At 43.3% G+C, this 14,449-nt stretch overlaps 1 protein-coding gene across 2 annotated transcripts in view; it reads right to left on the reverse strand.

The window, feature by feature from the left end:
• Window positions 1-5,557: 5,557 nt before the first annotated feature.
• Mxi1 (MAX interactor 1, dimerization protein) overlaps window positions 5,558-14,449 on the reverse strand; it is a 61,156-nt gene continuing 52,264 nt past the window's right edge. For both annotated transcript variants that reach the window (XM_052183762.1, XM_052183771.1), the window contains exons 4-6: window positions 9,307-9,421; window positions 8,458-8,629; window positions 5,558-7,289 (exon numbers count right to left, since the gene is read on the reverse strand). In XM_052183762.1, coding sequence (XP_052039722.1) covers window positions 7,126-7,289; window positions 8,458-8,629; window positions 9,307-9,421 — 451 coding nt within the window. In that variant the 3' untranslated portion in view covers window positions 5,558-7,125. The remainder of the gene's footprint in view (window positions 7,290-8,457; window positions 8,630-9,306; window positions 9,422-14,449) is intronic.

Consider the following 14,449-nt stretch of genomic DNA (forward strand, 5'->3'; position numbering starts at 1 on the left):
AGAAAGGGCACAGGTTACTTAGAAAGGGCTACTTGTCTGCTGAGGAAAGTGTTTGCCTAAGGTGCTTCAGGCAGTGAGACCCCATTACCAGAGCCCTGCAGGGGAGAGGGCATTACCGCAGAGAACTCATAAATGAAAAAGTCAAATTCATCTTACCTATTAACAAGGAAATCCTTAGATGAAAACATAGTAGCAATTCCCTCATGCGCTCACCCACCCCCCCAGGTTGATACTGTCTCGCATGTTAGAAGAGTACTTTACTTGGTGCTTTATTGGTGTTCTGTTGTGACTGAGAGCGCTCTGCCTTAACCTGTGGGCTTGCTTTCTGTGTATTTCCCTTAAGGGCTTTGTCTTAGTAAAGGAATAAAAGGAATCTTAACATTTGTTCTGAAAATTAAGTACAGCAAGCAGCTCTTGCCTCAGCTCTAGGATGTGGCCCTGGGGGGATATCCTAGTGTTACGGTGATGTTTCTTTGGACTACATTGAAAGGACTAGAGGAACCCTACTCTAGAACCAGGCTGCTGTCCCCAACTCAACACGTACTAGCTGTCTGTAATTTCTCATTCTCAAGAATTGAGCTAGTATGTCTTCAGAGGGACAGTGTCTGACACGAGTGACTCGGTGCCTGCTGCTTACTCTGGAATGACAGTGAGTATCTGATTTCCTTTACTTAAAGAGCAGTGTATAATACTGCTCCTGAAATGTCATCAAGTTACCCCTGGGTTTTAATTTTTACACTAGAACATATTTAGGGGAACTGGTGAAATTTATAATAAAAATTAAAAAATTCCTGTCTGGGTGTTACGCAGACTTACCCAGACCTTGGTAAGTCTGTTAGGAACACTGAAGGTGATTCTGATGTATTCTTAGCTGAGAACTGTCTTAGCTTAAAGATAGCTTTGATTTCTAGGAGGAAGAGTGTATCTAGTGGTGGTTCTATTAATCTATGAAGATTAAGCATCAAACCAAAAGGCAACAAATTATCCTAACTCAGATTTTAACAGTACTTGTAAAGTATGTGTCTTTTCATTTGTGTTCAGTGTCTGTGTGATTTTTAATGTTGAGTGTTCAGCTTATTTCTCTTTAAAAATACTCGTTAGGTAACAAAGGACAGATGACTTATGACTTGTGTCAGTAGGTTAGGGTTTTATAATTTACAACTAGACCTTTCAGAGATGAAGATTATGTTGTAAATGAGCTAAATATTTACTCAAAGTTTGATTTGGCTTTTTGCCTAGCTTGGATAGTAACAAATACTAAAATGAAAAAGTATGCTCAAACTACAAGATTTTATATTTTGTTTAAAACTTTTACAAAGGTTCAAGTTAGTGTAAGTAATTTATAAATCCAGCAGTAAATATAAACATTCATTATATCTAAGGGTTTTGAGTTGCAAATTAAACTGAGTTTTTACTGCAGTGGGAAGGGAAAGCACAGCAAGGAATTCAATAGTTTTAACAAGAAATCTAATCACTGAGTTCCCTTTCCCAAAACACATGCGTGCTTAGGTATAGACAGAATGATGCTGAAAACAGATACTACAACTGGGACATTAAAGATAAAGTTTGCCTTCTGTGAGGTTTTCAGTTGACTTCTCAGCTTACGTATTTATGAAAGTTGTCCTTTTGTGGCTCAATTCTGAGAATTGAAAGTCTGTAGTGGTTGACAACTAAAATTAGCTAATAATACCAAATCTTAGATCTTAGTCATTTAGTTCCCACGATAAACATTGGTAGCTAGCTTCTACTATGTATGCACCTTAACAGTTAACTGTATGAACCCAGTGTAAGTCATCAGAGTACTTGGTTTATAGAATATTTAGTTTATAAAGAATTTCCTAAATTATTTAAAGAACATAACTAAATGAGCTGTGGTTAAGCTCATTAGGTGTTTTAAAAGCTGCTTTTCAGCTTAGGGCCCAAAGTTATGATTATCATTTTGCTGGTTCAATTTCCCTTTCTTGGTAAAATTGATGTGTTTTCCCACCTATCCCTTTCAAGCTGTGTATTTATGACATTTCTGACCCAAGTAGAAGAATTCAGACTTGGAGGAAACATTTGATTCTTATATCCTGGAAATCTATAGTTGAACCCCAAGATTTGCAGCTAGGCTACTTTTCTATAGATGGTATTTGTTCCTTTTTTTTTTTTTTGGATTTTTTTTGGACTTTTGGTTTTTTTTCGAGACAGGGTCTCTCTGTCTAGCCCTGGCTGTCCTGGAACTCACTCTGTAGACCAGGCTGGCCTCAAACTCAGAAATCCACTTGCCTCTGCCTCCCAGAGTGCTGGGATTAAAGGCGTGTGCCACCACCGCCAGGCACTTGTTCAGTTTATCAGAAGTAGCAGGAAGGCTGGGGTGATAGGGCTCGCCTTTAAGCCCAGCCAGCCGGGAGGCCAAGACCCCTTAAGTTCAAAGCCAGCCTGGTCTACAGAGTGAGTTTCGGGGACATCGAGGGCTACACAGAAAACCTCTCAGCTGGGGCTGGAGGAAGCAATCCCACATGCCTTTGGTTGGCCTGGCATTTGTTCTCCAGGGGCAGGATTATCTTCTGACCTAATTTATAAAGTGTGATGACACAACCTCAGTTGTTTTTAATGTGTCTTAGAAACACTATGGCTTGTGCTACATTTTAAAACAATGCTTTTTTGTGCCTGGTGTGAACACCTAAATATCCCAGTTACTGCCTCAAGCAGTGTAATTTTTAAGCACTCTCCATGGTAAAGAAAAAAACCTCCAAAGTCGAGTTTGTTGGCTGGTATCTTTGTTGAGGCAAGGTACCATGTAGTGTTCCTGCCACTTCCTCTCAAGAGCTGTGATTACAGGCCTGCATCATCACACCCAGTTTATGGGATGCTGGCTCGGGGTAAAGCATCGAAGTGTGCTTGCTGTGCAAGCATTCTACCCAGTCCAGTTGGCAACGTTTTAAAAAGTGCAGTGTTTTACTTAATGTTGTTAAGTTATGGCTAAAAAGGGTAAACCAGCCAAGTAAAATCGTCTGATAATAAACATCCTGTGGAAGCTCATGCAAAAGCTTTAGCTTCAACCCCAGCATCAAGAAAGGCAGTTAGATCTGCATAGGCCAAGAAGACAGTCTTACAGTCGAATATATCACTAAATATTAACTAGGCACATTTAGTTATGAATTAGTCATTATCACTGTAGCATGTACTCAGCCTTCGGTTAGGTTTTAAAAAAATCGGTGGTCACTAAAAGGTAATTGATCTCAGTACCCTTTCCTTTAAAAAGTACTTAAGACAGAGTTAAGCCAAGTAAAGTGGTCTATAGTCATATCTATTTGGATGTGGAGGTGGATCATTTTATGTGTATGAACCAGTATTTAAGAAATGAAATTTTTTTGTAAAACAGCCCAAACTTAAACAAAAAAATTGAAATTAGAGATGGAGAAAATAGAATTTTGATGGAATTTAGCAAAGGGAGGGTACTTATGACTGGAATTTGGTAAACTATTTCTCTTGTAAGCATAGGGACCCAAGTTCAGCTTTAAACTCCATGGTTTTTTTTGTTTTGTTTTTTGTTTGTTTTTTAAAAAGCCAGGGAGTCAGACATGGTTGCACATATCTTTAATCTGCCTGAGAGGCAGAGGCAGATGGATCTCTGAGTTCTGGGCCAGCCTGATTGATAGCAAATTCCAGGACAGCCAATAATGAGACCGTATCTCAAATGAATAGTTAAATAAAAATTAGGTTGGAGAAGATGGCTCAGCTGTTAGGAACATTGGATGTTCTTCCGGAGGACTGGAGCTCACATCCCGGCATCCTCACGGTGGTTCAAAACAGCCTGTAACTGGTTCCACACAATCTGATGCCTTTTTCTGGCCTCTATGGGCATCATGCAGACATACATGCAAGGAAATACGTAACTTAAAAAACAAACACATGCATGGATGAGTGTGTTTGTGATCCCAGTGCCGAGGAGTTGGAGGCTGGGGGATCTCTGGGGCTTGGTAGCTACTATCTTTGTCTGTTTGGTCAGTTCCAGGCCAATGAGAGGCCTGGTCTTAAACACACATAGGCACATGATTACCTCTTTAAGCTTTTTGAGGACATGAAAGTAATTTACATGTATCTGTTTAAACCCTGACTGTAGTAGGAAAACGGGCTCCATGGAGAAATAGGTCATTTGCCCCAAGGTCTATCATATGTTGGGACTGAGGGTAAAATGGAAAGTTTTATTAGTTTGATTTTATCTTGTGATTTTTTTTTTTTAAGATGGGATGGTGAAAAGGAAAAATAGTGGCTTTCAAGGGAAATTGAGTTAGGCTGAATCATTCCTCAGGACATGTGAGCCAAGAAACCTTATGGCCCTGGGTTAAGAGCTCTGCCTCAATTCTCAGCTTTTTAACATTTTTGTAATCCAAAAGACAGCTTTCATGAAGACTCAGAAAAAACAACAAAACTACCTTTTCAACCAGAAACTGAGTCAAACTGACTTTGTCAGGGTGCTTTGGTACATAAACAGGTCTGGGAATTACCTGTACCTCTTCATACATACAAGAACAGAGGTAGAGGCAGGCATTTTTCTAAATTTGAAGCGAGCCAATCTTAACAAAAATAGAGGCATTAGAATACCCTCGCTCAGGTGAACGAGGCGCGAGAGCTGCCAGGCTTCACTGCGTGAGTCACGAGGACATCTTGGTGCCTGAAAGCGCTCAGTTGTCACAGCAGGTGTTCCTCTCTGGCTTTTACTTCTTGCATAACTGGTCTTTAAGCCAGCCTGTCTTTTAGAGAGTTAATATTTAATCATACAATCTACCTGTGTCCTCCTTTCCCAAGAACAAGGCTGGGGAAGGAGTGTTGGAACGCGTAGTTGATGTATGAAGGTTTGTAATGAAGGCTTTGCAATCCATCCTGTATAAACAAAACGGCTGCATATGGAGTTTGCCTAAATGATGTTCCAAATTTCAGTCCTGGGCCAAAATAGTCAACACCATGGGAACAGAAGAAAGCAGCTGTAGTTGATGGCGGTGGCATACACCTTTAATCTTAGCACTCAGGAGGAGGCAGAGACAAGTTCTGAGTTCGAGGCCAGTCTGGTCTACAGAGCAAGTTTGAGGGAGGGCTGCTAGGGCTACATAGAGAGAAACCCTGCCTGGAAAAAACACCCCCATACCCCGCTCCAAAAAAGAAAAAGAATAATGAAGCCACTCAGTGGCTTCCCTTTACTTTCCATGGTAAGGACATACTTTAAGAGAAAGCTCAAAGACAGCAGATACACAGAGCACATCTTACCTGGCCGGGAGTGACCTGGTCAGGGAGACCAGAGGGTTTCCATTGGGTCTTCAGCACCTGAAGTGCAGTAGGTTTCAGCCCAGTATCTGGAGGCATGCAATGTTTCACAAACAACTACTTCATGTCAAGAACTTTTTCATTCAGACACAGCCCAAGCAATGATGAAGTATTTTTGTCGGCACAAAAAGAGTACCGGGTAGTGTGTGCTGGGACCTTATTTATGCATGACCAAGACGGTATGTTTCTTGAATGGAGACGTGCTATCCATGAAAAGATGGCTCTGACATTAACACACAACTCACTGCACTGCTAAATATGGTTGTTTTTATTTTCTTTTTCCTTGCCCAGCCCTATCTAAACATAAAATAAAACTACAGGACTGAAATTAACAACCCATTAAAATCAGCAATAAGTTATGAAAATCATAAAGCTTTTTTTTTTTTAAGTAATTAAGGGTAGTTAAATTATTTAAAGAATACAAAGTCCAAACAGCTTGGGATAAGGTCTCCAGAAAGGCTTCCCAGGGCAGAGCAGTAGCCCAGAGGGAAACCTTAGAGTTTGAAAGACAAGAGGGAACACATGACATCAGAGTGCAGGCTGGAAATTTCACTTAGAAGGTAACATTTCTTTTCTGAAGGTATTTGTAAGAGCGACAATAGCACCTGCACAGTGGGATTGTGGGGGAGGAAACTGCCTGTAGAAAATGTGAATCTTTACGTTAAACGAGACAAGTGCTGAACTAACTATGTTAACTAGGATAGAATGTCTATGGATATCAGATGGTTAAAAGGTGGGAAAAGGGAGTGGTCCTAAAGAAAACAAAAACAGCGTTGACCTCCGTCTACCCAGCCCAGACCTCGGCCAGATGGCCGTCCTGCGCACTGTGAGGCGTGAGGCGTTTATCATTATCAAATGCTGCATCAAAATAGATGATTTCCCCACGTGGTTTATTCCACTATAAAAGACATCTATGTTTACTTATGGACAAGCTTTAAAAAGATGTCGTTTTGGTTTTCAACACATACAAACATTTATCAAAATCTCAAATAAAAACGCTGCGGTGGCTCAGACCTTGGCCTGCTCTGCCTCGTGCACAGCTCCTCAGATCCGCAGACGCCGAGGATGCACACGGAGCCTCCCCTCCTGTGATGCAGGCTGTCATGCATGGGCTGCCCCTCCATCGTAGCCGAAGGGTGGAGCGGGTGGCTGGCTGCTCTAGGCTAACAATGCAGGTAAGGTTAGCTGGCTTAGCATGGGATCCAACAGAAAGCTGAGCTGCATGGTGATCTCTTCAAAAGGCTTCATGGGAGTCTCTCCTTTTGTAGAGCACGATATGAGCTTTTTAAAAATTCATTTTTTAAAAAAAGAATTGATCATCCACAGGCTTCATGATAAACAGAGGCTGAGTTTTAATAGCTCTTTAGCTATCCAAGATTAATGCCTAATTATCCTGTCTTTTCCTTACTCTAAGTTTGATTTTGTTTCTAGGGCCAAGAAGCTCAGGAAGGGTTCCTAACCCTACCCTTAAATGTCTGCTCAGCACAGAGCGAGCACACGAGAACAGGAGAAGGAAATCTCCATTGTCTCTCAAGTCAACCAGGTCAACTCAAGATAATTACACACATGTTTTCTGCTGCCGTTACAAACTGTATTCTTTCCAAATAAAGGAATATTTGTTCTACTGGGGAGGCTCTACCCCACTTTTTCTTAAGTATTTGCTTAAATACAGGTCTTCTGACCCTTTTGTTCAAGTGTAGTTTTTAGTTTTAAAGAGGAGACTGCATCATGAACCCAATTGGAGAGACGGTATTGACTTGGCCCAGGGAGTGCTCCCCAGTGAGTGCTCCGCCCCGCACTGTTACGTCATGCTGGGTCCTAGGACGTAAAGGACAGTTTGACACTGGCACTGGAGTAACCCTCGTCACTCCCAACACTCTGCAGGCTGCTGTGGTCGTCAAGGTCACTGATGCTGGTGGTACTGATACTGTCCACTTCTCCATGGGAGAACTCTGTGCTTTCAACATCCACTTCAATCTCCTCTGCCCAAGGAAGAGAGAAAGGGGAGAAAAGGAATATTAATAATCTGTATGTGCACTGTCAAAAGTTAGAAGGGTTATTCAGTGAGGTTATCAGTGACCTATGAGGGACCCTTCTGCAGAAGGCAATCTGATATACAGTGGTGGTCTTAATTTAGGCAGCCAGTTTACCCTTTGACGCCAGTCCGTCTAGACCTCCCGCTAAAAGCACTTGGCCTATTTGGGAATTAGTACTTAATATTAAAGGATCCCAACTCAAGTGGTTTAACAACATCTGTTTTACATTAAACCAAAAACTAATTCACAGCTTTGTTTATTAATCAGGATTGCTTTACAGTTGGGGTCATGGAGAAATAAAATTAAAGATAGAAGATTTATGTTTATGCATCCAAAATTTTGGTGGTATGAACTCTGTATCATAGATCATGGATGTATCTATGGATTTCTACGATTCATCGACAAATTCTGAATAGTAACTAAAATAAGCTAACCATAAAGTAGTTTTAAGGGGTTTACTTTTGGTTTTCTTGCATGAAATACAGCTTCAAGCCATGTCCCTTTCCTCCTGGTAAGAAATCTGCATGTTCTTTTCTTTCTTTCTTTCTCTCTCTCTCTCCCCCTTTCTCTCTCCACCCCCTTCTTCCTTCCTTTCCTTCCTTCCTTCCTTTCAGATTTATTTGTTTATGTTATGTATATGAGTATACTGTGGGTATCTTCAGACACACCAGAAAAGGCATTGGATCCCATAAAGATGGTTACTGGGAATTGAACTCAGGTCCTCTGAAAGAACAGTCAGTGCTCTAAAGTGCTGAGCCGTCTCCCCAGCCCCTAAGAACTTGGCATTTTTTAAACAGAACTTTTCTGTAAGTCTAAAATTATTTCTAGATAGAAAGTATGTATACATATATGAAAAAATTGTGGTCCACAGAGGCACTGCCAGAGATTGTTAGGGAGCATGAAAGCCAAGCTGGGCTAGGAGCGTGGCCGGGCACAGTCTGCTCTTCCTAACCTAGCCCATGCTACACGATGGCTTTGATCTCTCCCACCAAAACAACAGAACCTAGACAACTACAGCACTGGCTAACGGGAGCAGACGCAGTGTCCACAGTCTCCTCACCCCCACCCCTTTCCAGACAGACTTAGTATTTCCTTAGAAAGAGACGCTGCCTACCTCGCTCTGAATCGGAGCGATCTGAAGAGATGGTTGATCCGATGCTGTCCATTCGTACCCGCTCCATCTCCTGAGGACCCTGCAGCTGTTCCAGTCGCCGCTTTAAAAATCTCTGTTCTCGTTCCAAGTTCTCAAGCTGGTGCTGGCTCTTCCTTTCAGCTTCTTCAAGTTTCTAAAATGAAGACATTTTATTTACATTTGTAGTCCAGTCTAAAACAGTAAAACTAACTTCTGCCTAGCATTTTTCTTTGGCAAAAAAAGTATGAAGGATATACACATATAATACATATATGGGTATATATGTACCCTTGTATATATAAATACAGATAAGCCTTACTTTTCTTTTCTTTTTTTTTTTTTCCAGACAGGGTTTCTCTGTGTAGCCCTGGCTGTCCTAGAACTCAGAAATCCACCTGCCTCTGCCTCAGACTCCCAAGTGCTGGGATTAAAGGCCACCACTACCCGGCAGCACTTACTTTTTAAACATAAAAACAGTGGTCTCTTTTGTGTATGAATGCTACATTACTTGAACAGATGAACTGAACTTGTGAAGTAACCTCCACAAAGAGAAACCTACAGTGTGTTATTCAGTGGAAAATTACTGAGATAATGCCAAATAAGAGCATCTCCACAAGAGGGCGTAACTGCCTGCCTTCTGGGTATTGGAAAGGCCACTATTACCTCCCTAGCATTCTCAGGTCTAAATGGCCACACTATTATGCTGCTCTACTGGATCAGCTGGCAAGATTTTTCACCAGTTTCTCTGGAGGGCAGTTAGCAAAGAGGTCGGTCTAGTGACTGTTCACAACACAAACAGGGATCGATGCGGATGCGGAACGGAGGACTCACCTTGATGTGTGCTTTGGCTTTGTTGAGCAGACCGAGTGTTGTATGCCTGGTGCAGTCTGGGCCCAGCGGGATCAGAACTTTTAAGCGTTCTAAACACAGGCGCAGGTGAGCTCGTCTAAGGAAGACATCATCCGATCAGTGCCACTGGACACCCCCTAGACACACGCGGTCTAACGACAGCAGCTTGGAGCTATTGGCCAACAGCCAAGTTTCACTCCCAACTCTTCAAAGTACCTGTACAGTAGTGCCCCCCCAGCACCACTCTGTGCCCTGCAGACACAAGTCGCTGTAGATTATCAACCCTGTGGAACTCGTCAGAGCTATTCTCTAGGGCCCTCCATAAGCTCCCTACTGTGTGTTAAAGTGAAAAAGGAAACTAAAGCAACTGAGCCGGATTTCTGAATGTCTACAAACAGGCTAAGGCACCTCAAGGAGATATAAAACACACCGAGGTTCCCATCTCCTTCCACCTTTTAATCACAGGCAGACAGACAGACACATGCACCTATCCACACTGTTCAGTAACTGAAGCCATCCTACAGGGCTGGATGTTGTGAACACTTCTGATCATCAGACATTTCAGTACGTCTTAAAACGCCAATGTCATGTGACCCAGCACAACAGGAACAACAAAACTGACTGTGTGACTGCGGTGAGTGGTCTCACGCAAACACTGCCGGCCTCCACTTGTGCTGTAAGCAGGCGACTCCTCATTACTTTCTTCCTTCCTCTTCCACTCCCATGACCTACCCTAAGTTTTCTACACAAGGAAAACAGGTGACAGAATTACTTGCTTAAAGTCCTGAATTCTCTGACAGACCATTCTCTGGGAAAATCAGAGGACATTTTTCCTGGAAATGCTGCCAGAGAGCCTGGTGCGCTTGCGTTCTCTGACTATGACCGCGCACAGAACGGAGATGTTTAGACACTGCTGCTCTCCACATCTGAGTCTGTTACCCAGCATTCACAGTTCGCAGTGTGCAGCATGTGGACTGCCCTTAGGGGCTGTAACTGGACTTTCTGTGACAGTTTCAACTGTGTCAGGAATGGCACAAGCTCCCCCCACTTTCCTCTCAAAAGGCACTAAAATAGTCACATTAGCTCATTGGGTCTGAATACACAGCAGTGACATCAAGTGACAATTTCCAGTGCAGCATTCGAGAGGGGCAGGAGAGGTGGAAAGCGGTCAGTTGTGTCACTGACAAGCAAGGGTGATTAAGGGCAGTGAGGTCAGAGGTCAGGCTGATGAAGGCAGGGCCGCGTTGGCATCCGCAGGCCCAGCCACAATTATCGAACAATCGGAAGAGAATCTCCAGTCTTTTTACTGAACCTGTCATCTCAAGTCTAATATTTGACTCTATTAGACGTGGATGCAACTGGATATACTTAAAGGAGTGGTCATATTTCTCTCTATTTAACAATTTAAAGGTTGTTCTACTGTGCTAACTACCTAAATCTCTCAGCTGAGGAGTTGCACAGGATCAGGCTCCTCTTGCTAAGGAGTCCAGAACCAACACCAACACCACACACCAGGTGAATCCGCCCAACAACTCTCCTCAGAAGATGTGACTCAAGGGTGAGACACAGGCTGACCATTTTCTTTTTTTTTTTTCTCCCTCCCCGGCTGACCATTTTCTTAATAATTAGAGGCTCTGCTCTGAATTTAGCCTTCTACAAAAGTAAAGAAAGCAACCAGAAAAATTAAGGAAGTATGTCAGAAGAACACTTCTACCAATTTTGTTCAAATTACTCAAATCCAAAAGTTCGTCCATGCAGCAAATTTTTTTCCCCCTGAGACAGGGTTTCTCTGTGTAGTCCTGGCTGTCCTGGAACTCACTCTGTAGACCAGACTGGCCTCAAACTCAGAAATCCGCCTGCCTCTGCCTCCCAAGTGCTGGGATTAAAGGCATTTGCTACTACTGCCTGGCAACATTTTAGGTTTTAAAACTAGTTTTCTACTGAGTAAAAAGGCTAAGTCACATCTCTGTTTTGTCATGCTGAAACCTTTACTGAAATAACAAACCCGAGGATGTGGCTCAGTAGTAAGTGCGGCCGGCAAGGTCCCGTGTCAGTCCCAGCACACCGAAATCTCAGGGGAAATCTGAAACAGGGTAATATTAACATGTCTCTTCTCTCCTTAAAATGATTCACTTGTGTATTCACCACGTTTCTCCTGTGTACTCAAACTGTTTCTTCTGATGTTTCTTTGGTTAGGGAAATAAAAAAATAAATAATAGATTTAAAAAAAAAAATCAAAACTTTGAAGGGTTTATTGTCCCAACTGCAGAGTGTCCTGCTTGGTGACACTGAAGGAGTCACACGCATACCAAGCAAGGAATCCGGGTGTGGGGACATTCAGCGGGAGGAGGTGGCAGACCTTTAAAAGCAGCTGAAACTTGGTTTTGGAAATTTAAGGACCTTGTCTATGAAGAAGCAAGGATTTTTCCAGGTAATTAAAGGAGGAAAGAAGGATCTAAATATGTAGGCTGAGATTACATGCTGGAGACAACCAAGCACACAGCTCAGTCCCCAGGGCTGAAAACAGCTAACCAAAACCCCACACAAAACAAAGCCTGCAAGATTAACAAATGCTTCCAGTTCCTTCACAGAGGAGAAAACGGTCGCGGGCCCATTCTATAAGGAAGCACCATGTTCAGTTCCGGGGTCTTAATAGATTACTTAAATTTACTAATAAACCAAGTCAAAAGTTTAATGCTCCAAATGGATGGGGAAGGCAAAATTCCATTCTAAAGTTTGTTTTTTTTTTCTCAGCCACTATGAAACATTCCTTCAGGCAAGTGACTATAAATACACTCCAAGGTCTGGTGTACAGCAAGAGAACACACCCTGATGGCCCAGGTCAGCGACACCTTGTGGATCCTCTGAAGGGAGTCTGTATGAAGGATGACCAGGGAAGCGTGCTCCTTACTAAGGTGTCCCTGTGGAAGCTGTCATTTCCTACAGTTTTTGTATTTCAAGGTGGGACACAGCAAAGGGTTGGTGGCAGCTGCCAGCTGGCCAGGCGAGGGCTGTGGGGTCCCAGCCCCACCCTACGTGCCCCCACTTGCCACACTTGCTTCTAAGAGCAGCGGGACACCTGACTATAGAAGCACGGTGAGTCGCCGCCTCTCTGTTCTCTCTACAGAGAATTCCTAGAAGGGCTGAAGGCTGCTGCATCTCCTCTCCCCTCGGCCCATGTCTGCTGGTAAGCGCATGGCTGACCACGACCTGGGCTGGCCTGCCTTTTCATGCCATCTGGTCTTTTCCTGCCTCCATTGTAGGGACTGGTGGCTCAAAAACCTGTTGGGGGTTTCCCAATCATGGTCCACAAGAGACACAAAAGGCCTAGTTGATCTGAAATCCATCCTCATGGAGGGGATAAAAATCAAGTAAGATTTTGCAAAAGGTATGGTCCTGCATGTCAGATTTTAAAATCACAGAATTAGACGTGATGGAGAATTTTTTAAAATGTTAATTTTCTAGTTAGCTTGACTTAACTTTTGTTTAGCACATGGTTAGCTCCAAACTGTAATGTTAACATCTCTTCTAAGTTAGCATGAAAACAGTACAAACAAGCTGAGGGGGAAAATCCAGCATCAAGAAGCTGGCGTTGGGAAGACCCGTCCTGCCTGTTAAGACGGAGGGCTAAGGAACAGAGAGACACAGCGTACCCTGATTTTCAAAGACCCTTTGAAGTCTGTTTTAAAATGAGATTTTTCAAGCAGCGATTCTTAGCCAACAGCTCTTCTTAGAAAGGCACTATCAAAACTGCCCACATCTTCAGCACGGGCAAGCCCCTTGCCGGGAGAGGAGAGGTGGTGCCCGGTGCCTGCTTTTATTTTGGTTGGGTGGGGTCATTTTTCCCTGAAGGAACCTCCTGAAGTCCACTGATATCACAACACACGGGAAGAAGAGACTTTCTACAAAATAGGGTGCTGTAGAGGGGTAGCTACACCAACCAAGAGCACTTACAGCTGTGGGAAGAATTCCCTTCTAGAGAGAGAAAAGCATAAAAACAAAACCAAACTTCTCGCGATAGAGCTGTCCGATTCTGGTGGTTTTTGAGCCCCTGCCCAGCATGAGGAGGCTAGCCTCGCCTGGCCCCACAAACAGCACTGGCGGACGCCCTCGGAGGCCTGGTCCTTCATTCTTCCACTCCGGGACACCAAGACTTTGCCAAGTAACTAAATCAAAATGGAAAATAAGTGAAGTGATAGATAGAGCCAAGCCTGCCCGCTCCTCTCCGCTGAGTCCTCCTGCGAGCCGCAGTCTTCAAACTACGCTGGCTCACGGCCAGCTCGCCCTCCCTCCACACTGCTGCCCGTGACAACCGTTAGCTGCCACCCTACACATTCTATACACTGAAGTTCCTCTGCAATTTAATGTATTGAGAATCTCTAAAGATAGACAAAAATCTGTCTGCTTACTTTAAAAAAAATGCCATTAAAAATGGATCCAGATAAATCAAGAACACTGTTTTCTGCTCGTGAATTTTATTTAAGAAAACATATATGATCATATTCTGTTCACCTTCTTCTGTTTATCAAACAAGGAAGCTAGACAAGCTGCTCCTATAAACCAGTATCTGGTAACGATGCTCCCCACAGCTCCCAGCTGTAACCTGGCGAGTGGAATTTTCCTACTGTGAGACTTGACTATGGTAGCCACAGGGCTCAGTGACAACAGGAATAAACACAGAAGAGCTGGGACCCTCTTTGTATTATCAAAAAGAAACAGCCTTTACTTCATATTCTTCTCAGTTGGCATTGTAAAATAACCACACAAACATATCAACCAGTGTCACGTCACAATGAAGTTGTAAGTACCCGCGCACACCTGACACCCTGTCAACCTTGGCCTGAAAGGGCTCGTCTCTATAACTTGCAATGCAGCCGGGCTAGTCTCAAGTTATGAGCCTTCTGTTCTCCTCAACCCATTGCACTAAGGGGCCAGTACACCCACCGTGAAGTCTTTATAAAAACCACTCCAAATCCAAGGCTCAGAGGGAAGGATAGGCACCTCTGAGGTGCTTGTCATGGAGTGAGGGGGCATTTGAAAACTTAAGGTTAAATATGGTTGGTGTCTTTTAAAAATCCTATTTTTCATTGCCGGGCGTTGGTGGCACACACCTTTAGTCCCAGCA

Source organism: Apodemus sylvaticus, chromosome 1, assembly GCF_947179515.1.
Source record: "Apodemus sylvaticus chromosome 1, mApoSyl1.1, whole genome shotgun sequence".
Classification (NCBI taxonomy): Eukaryota; Metazoa; Chordata; class Mammalia; order Rodentia; family Muridae; genus Apodemus; species Apodemus sylvaticus.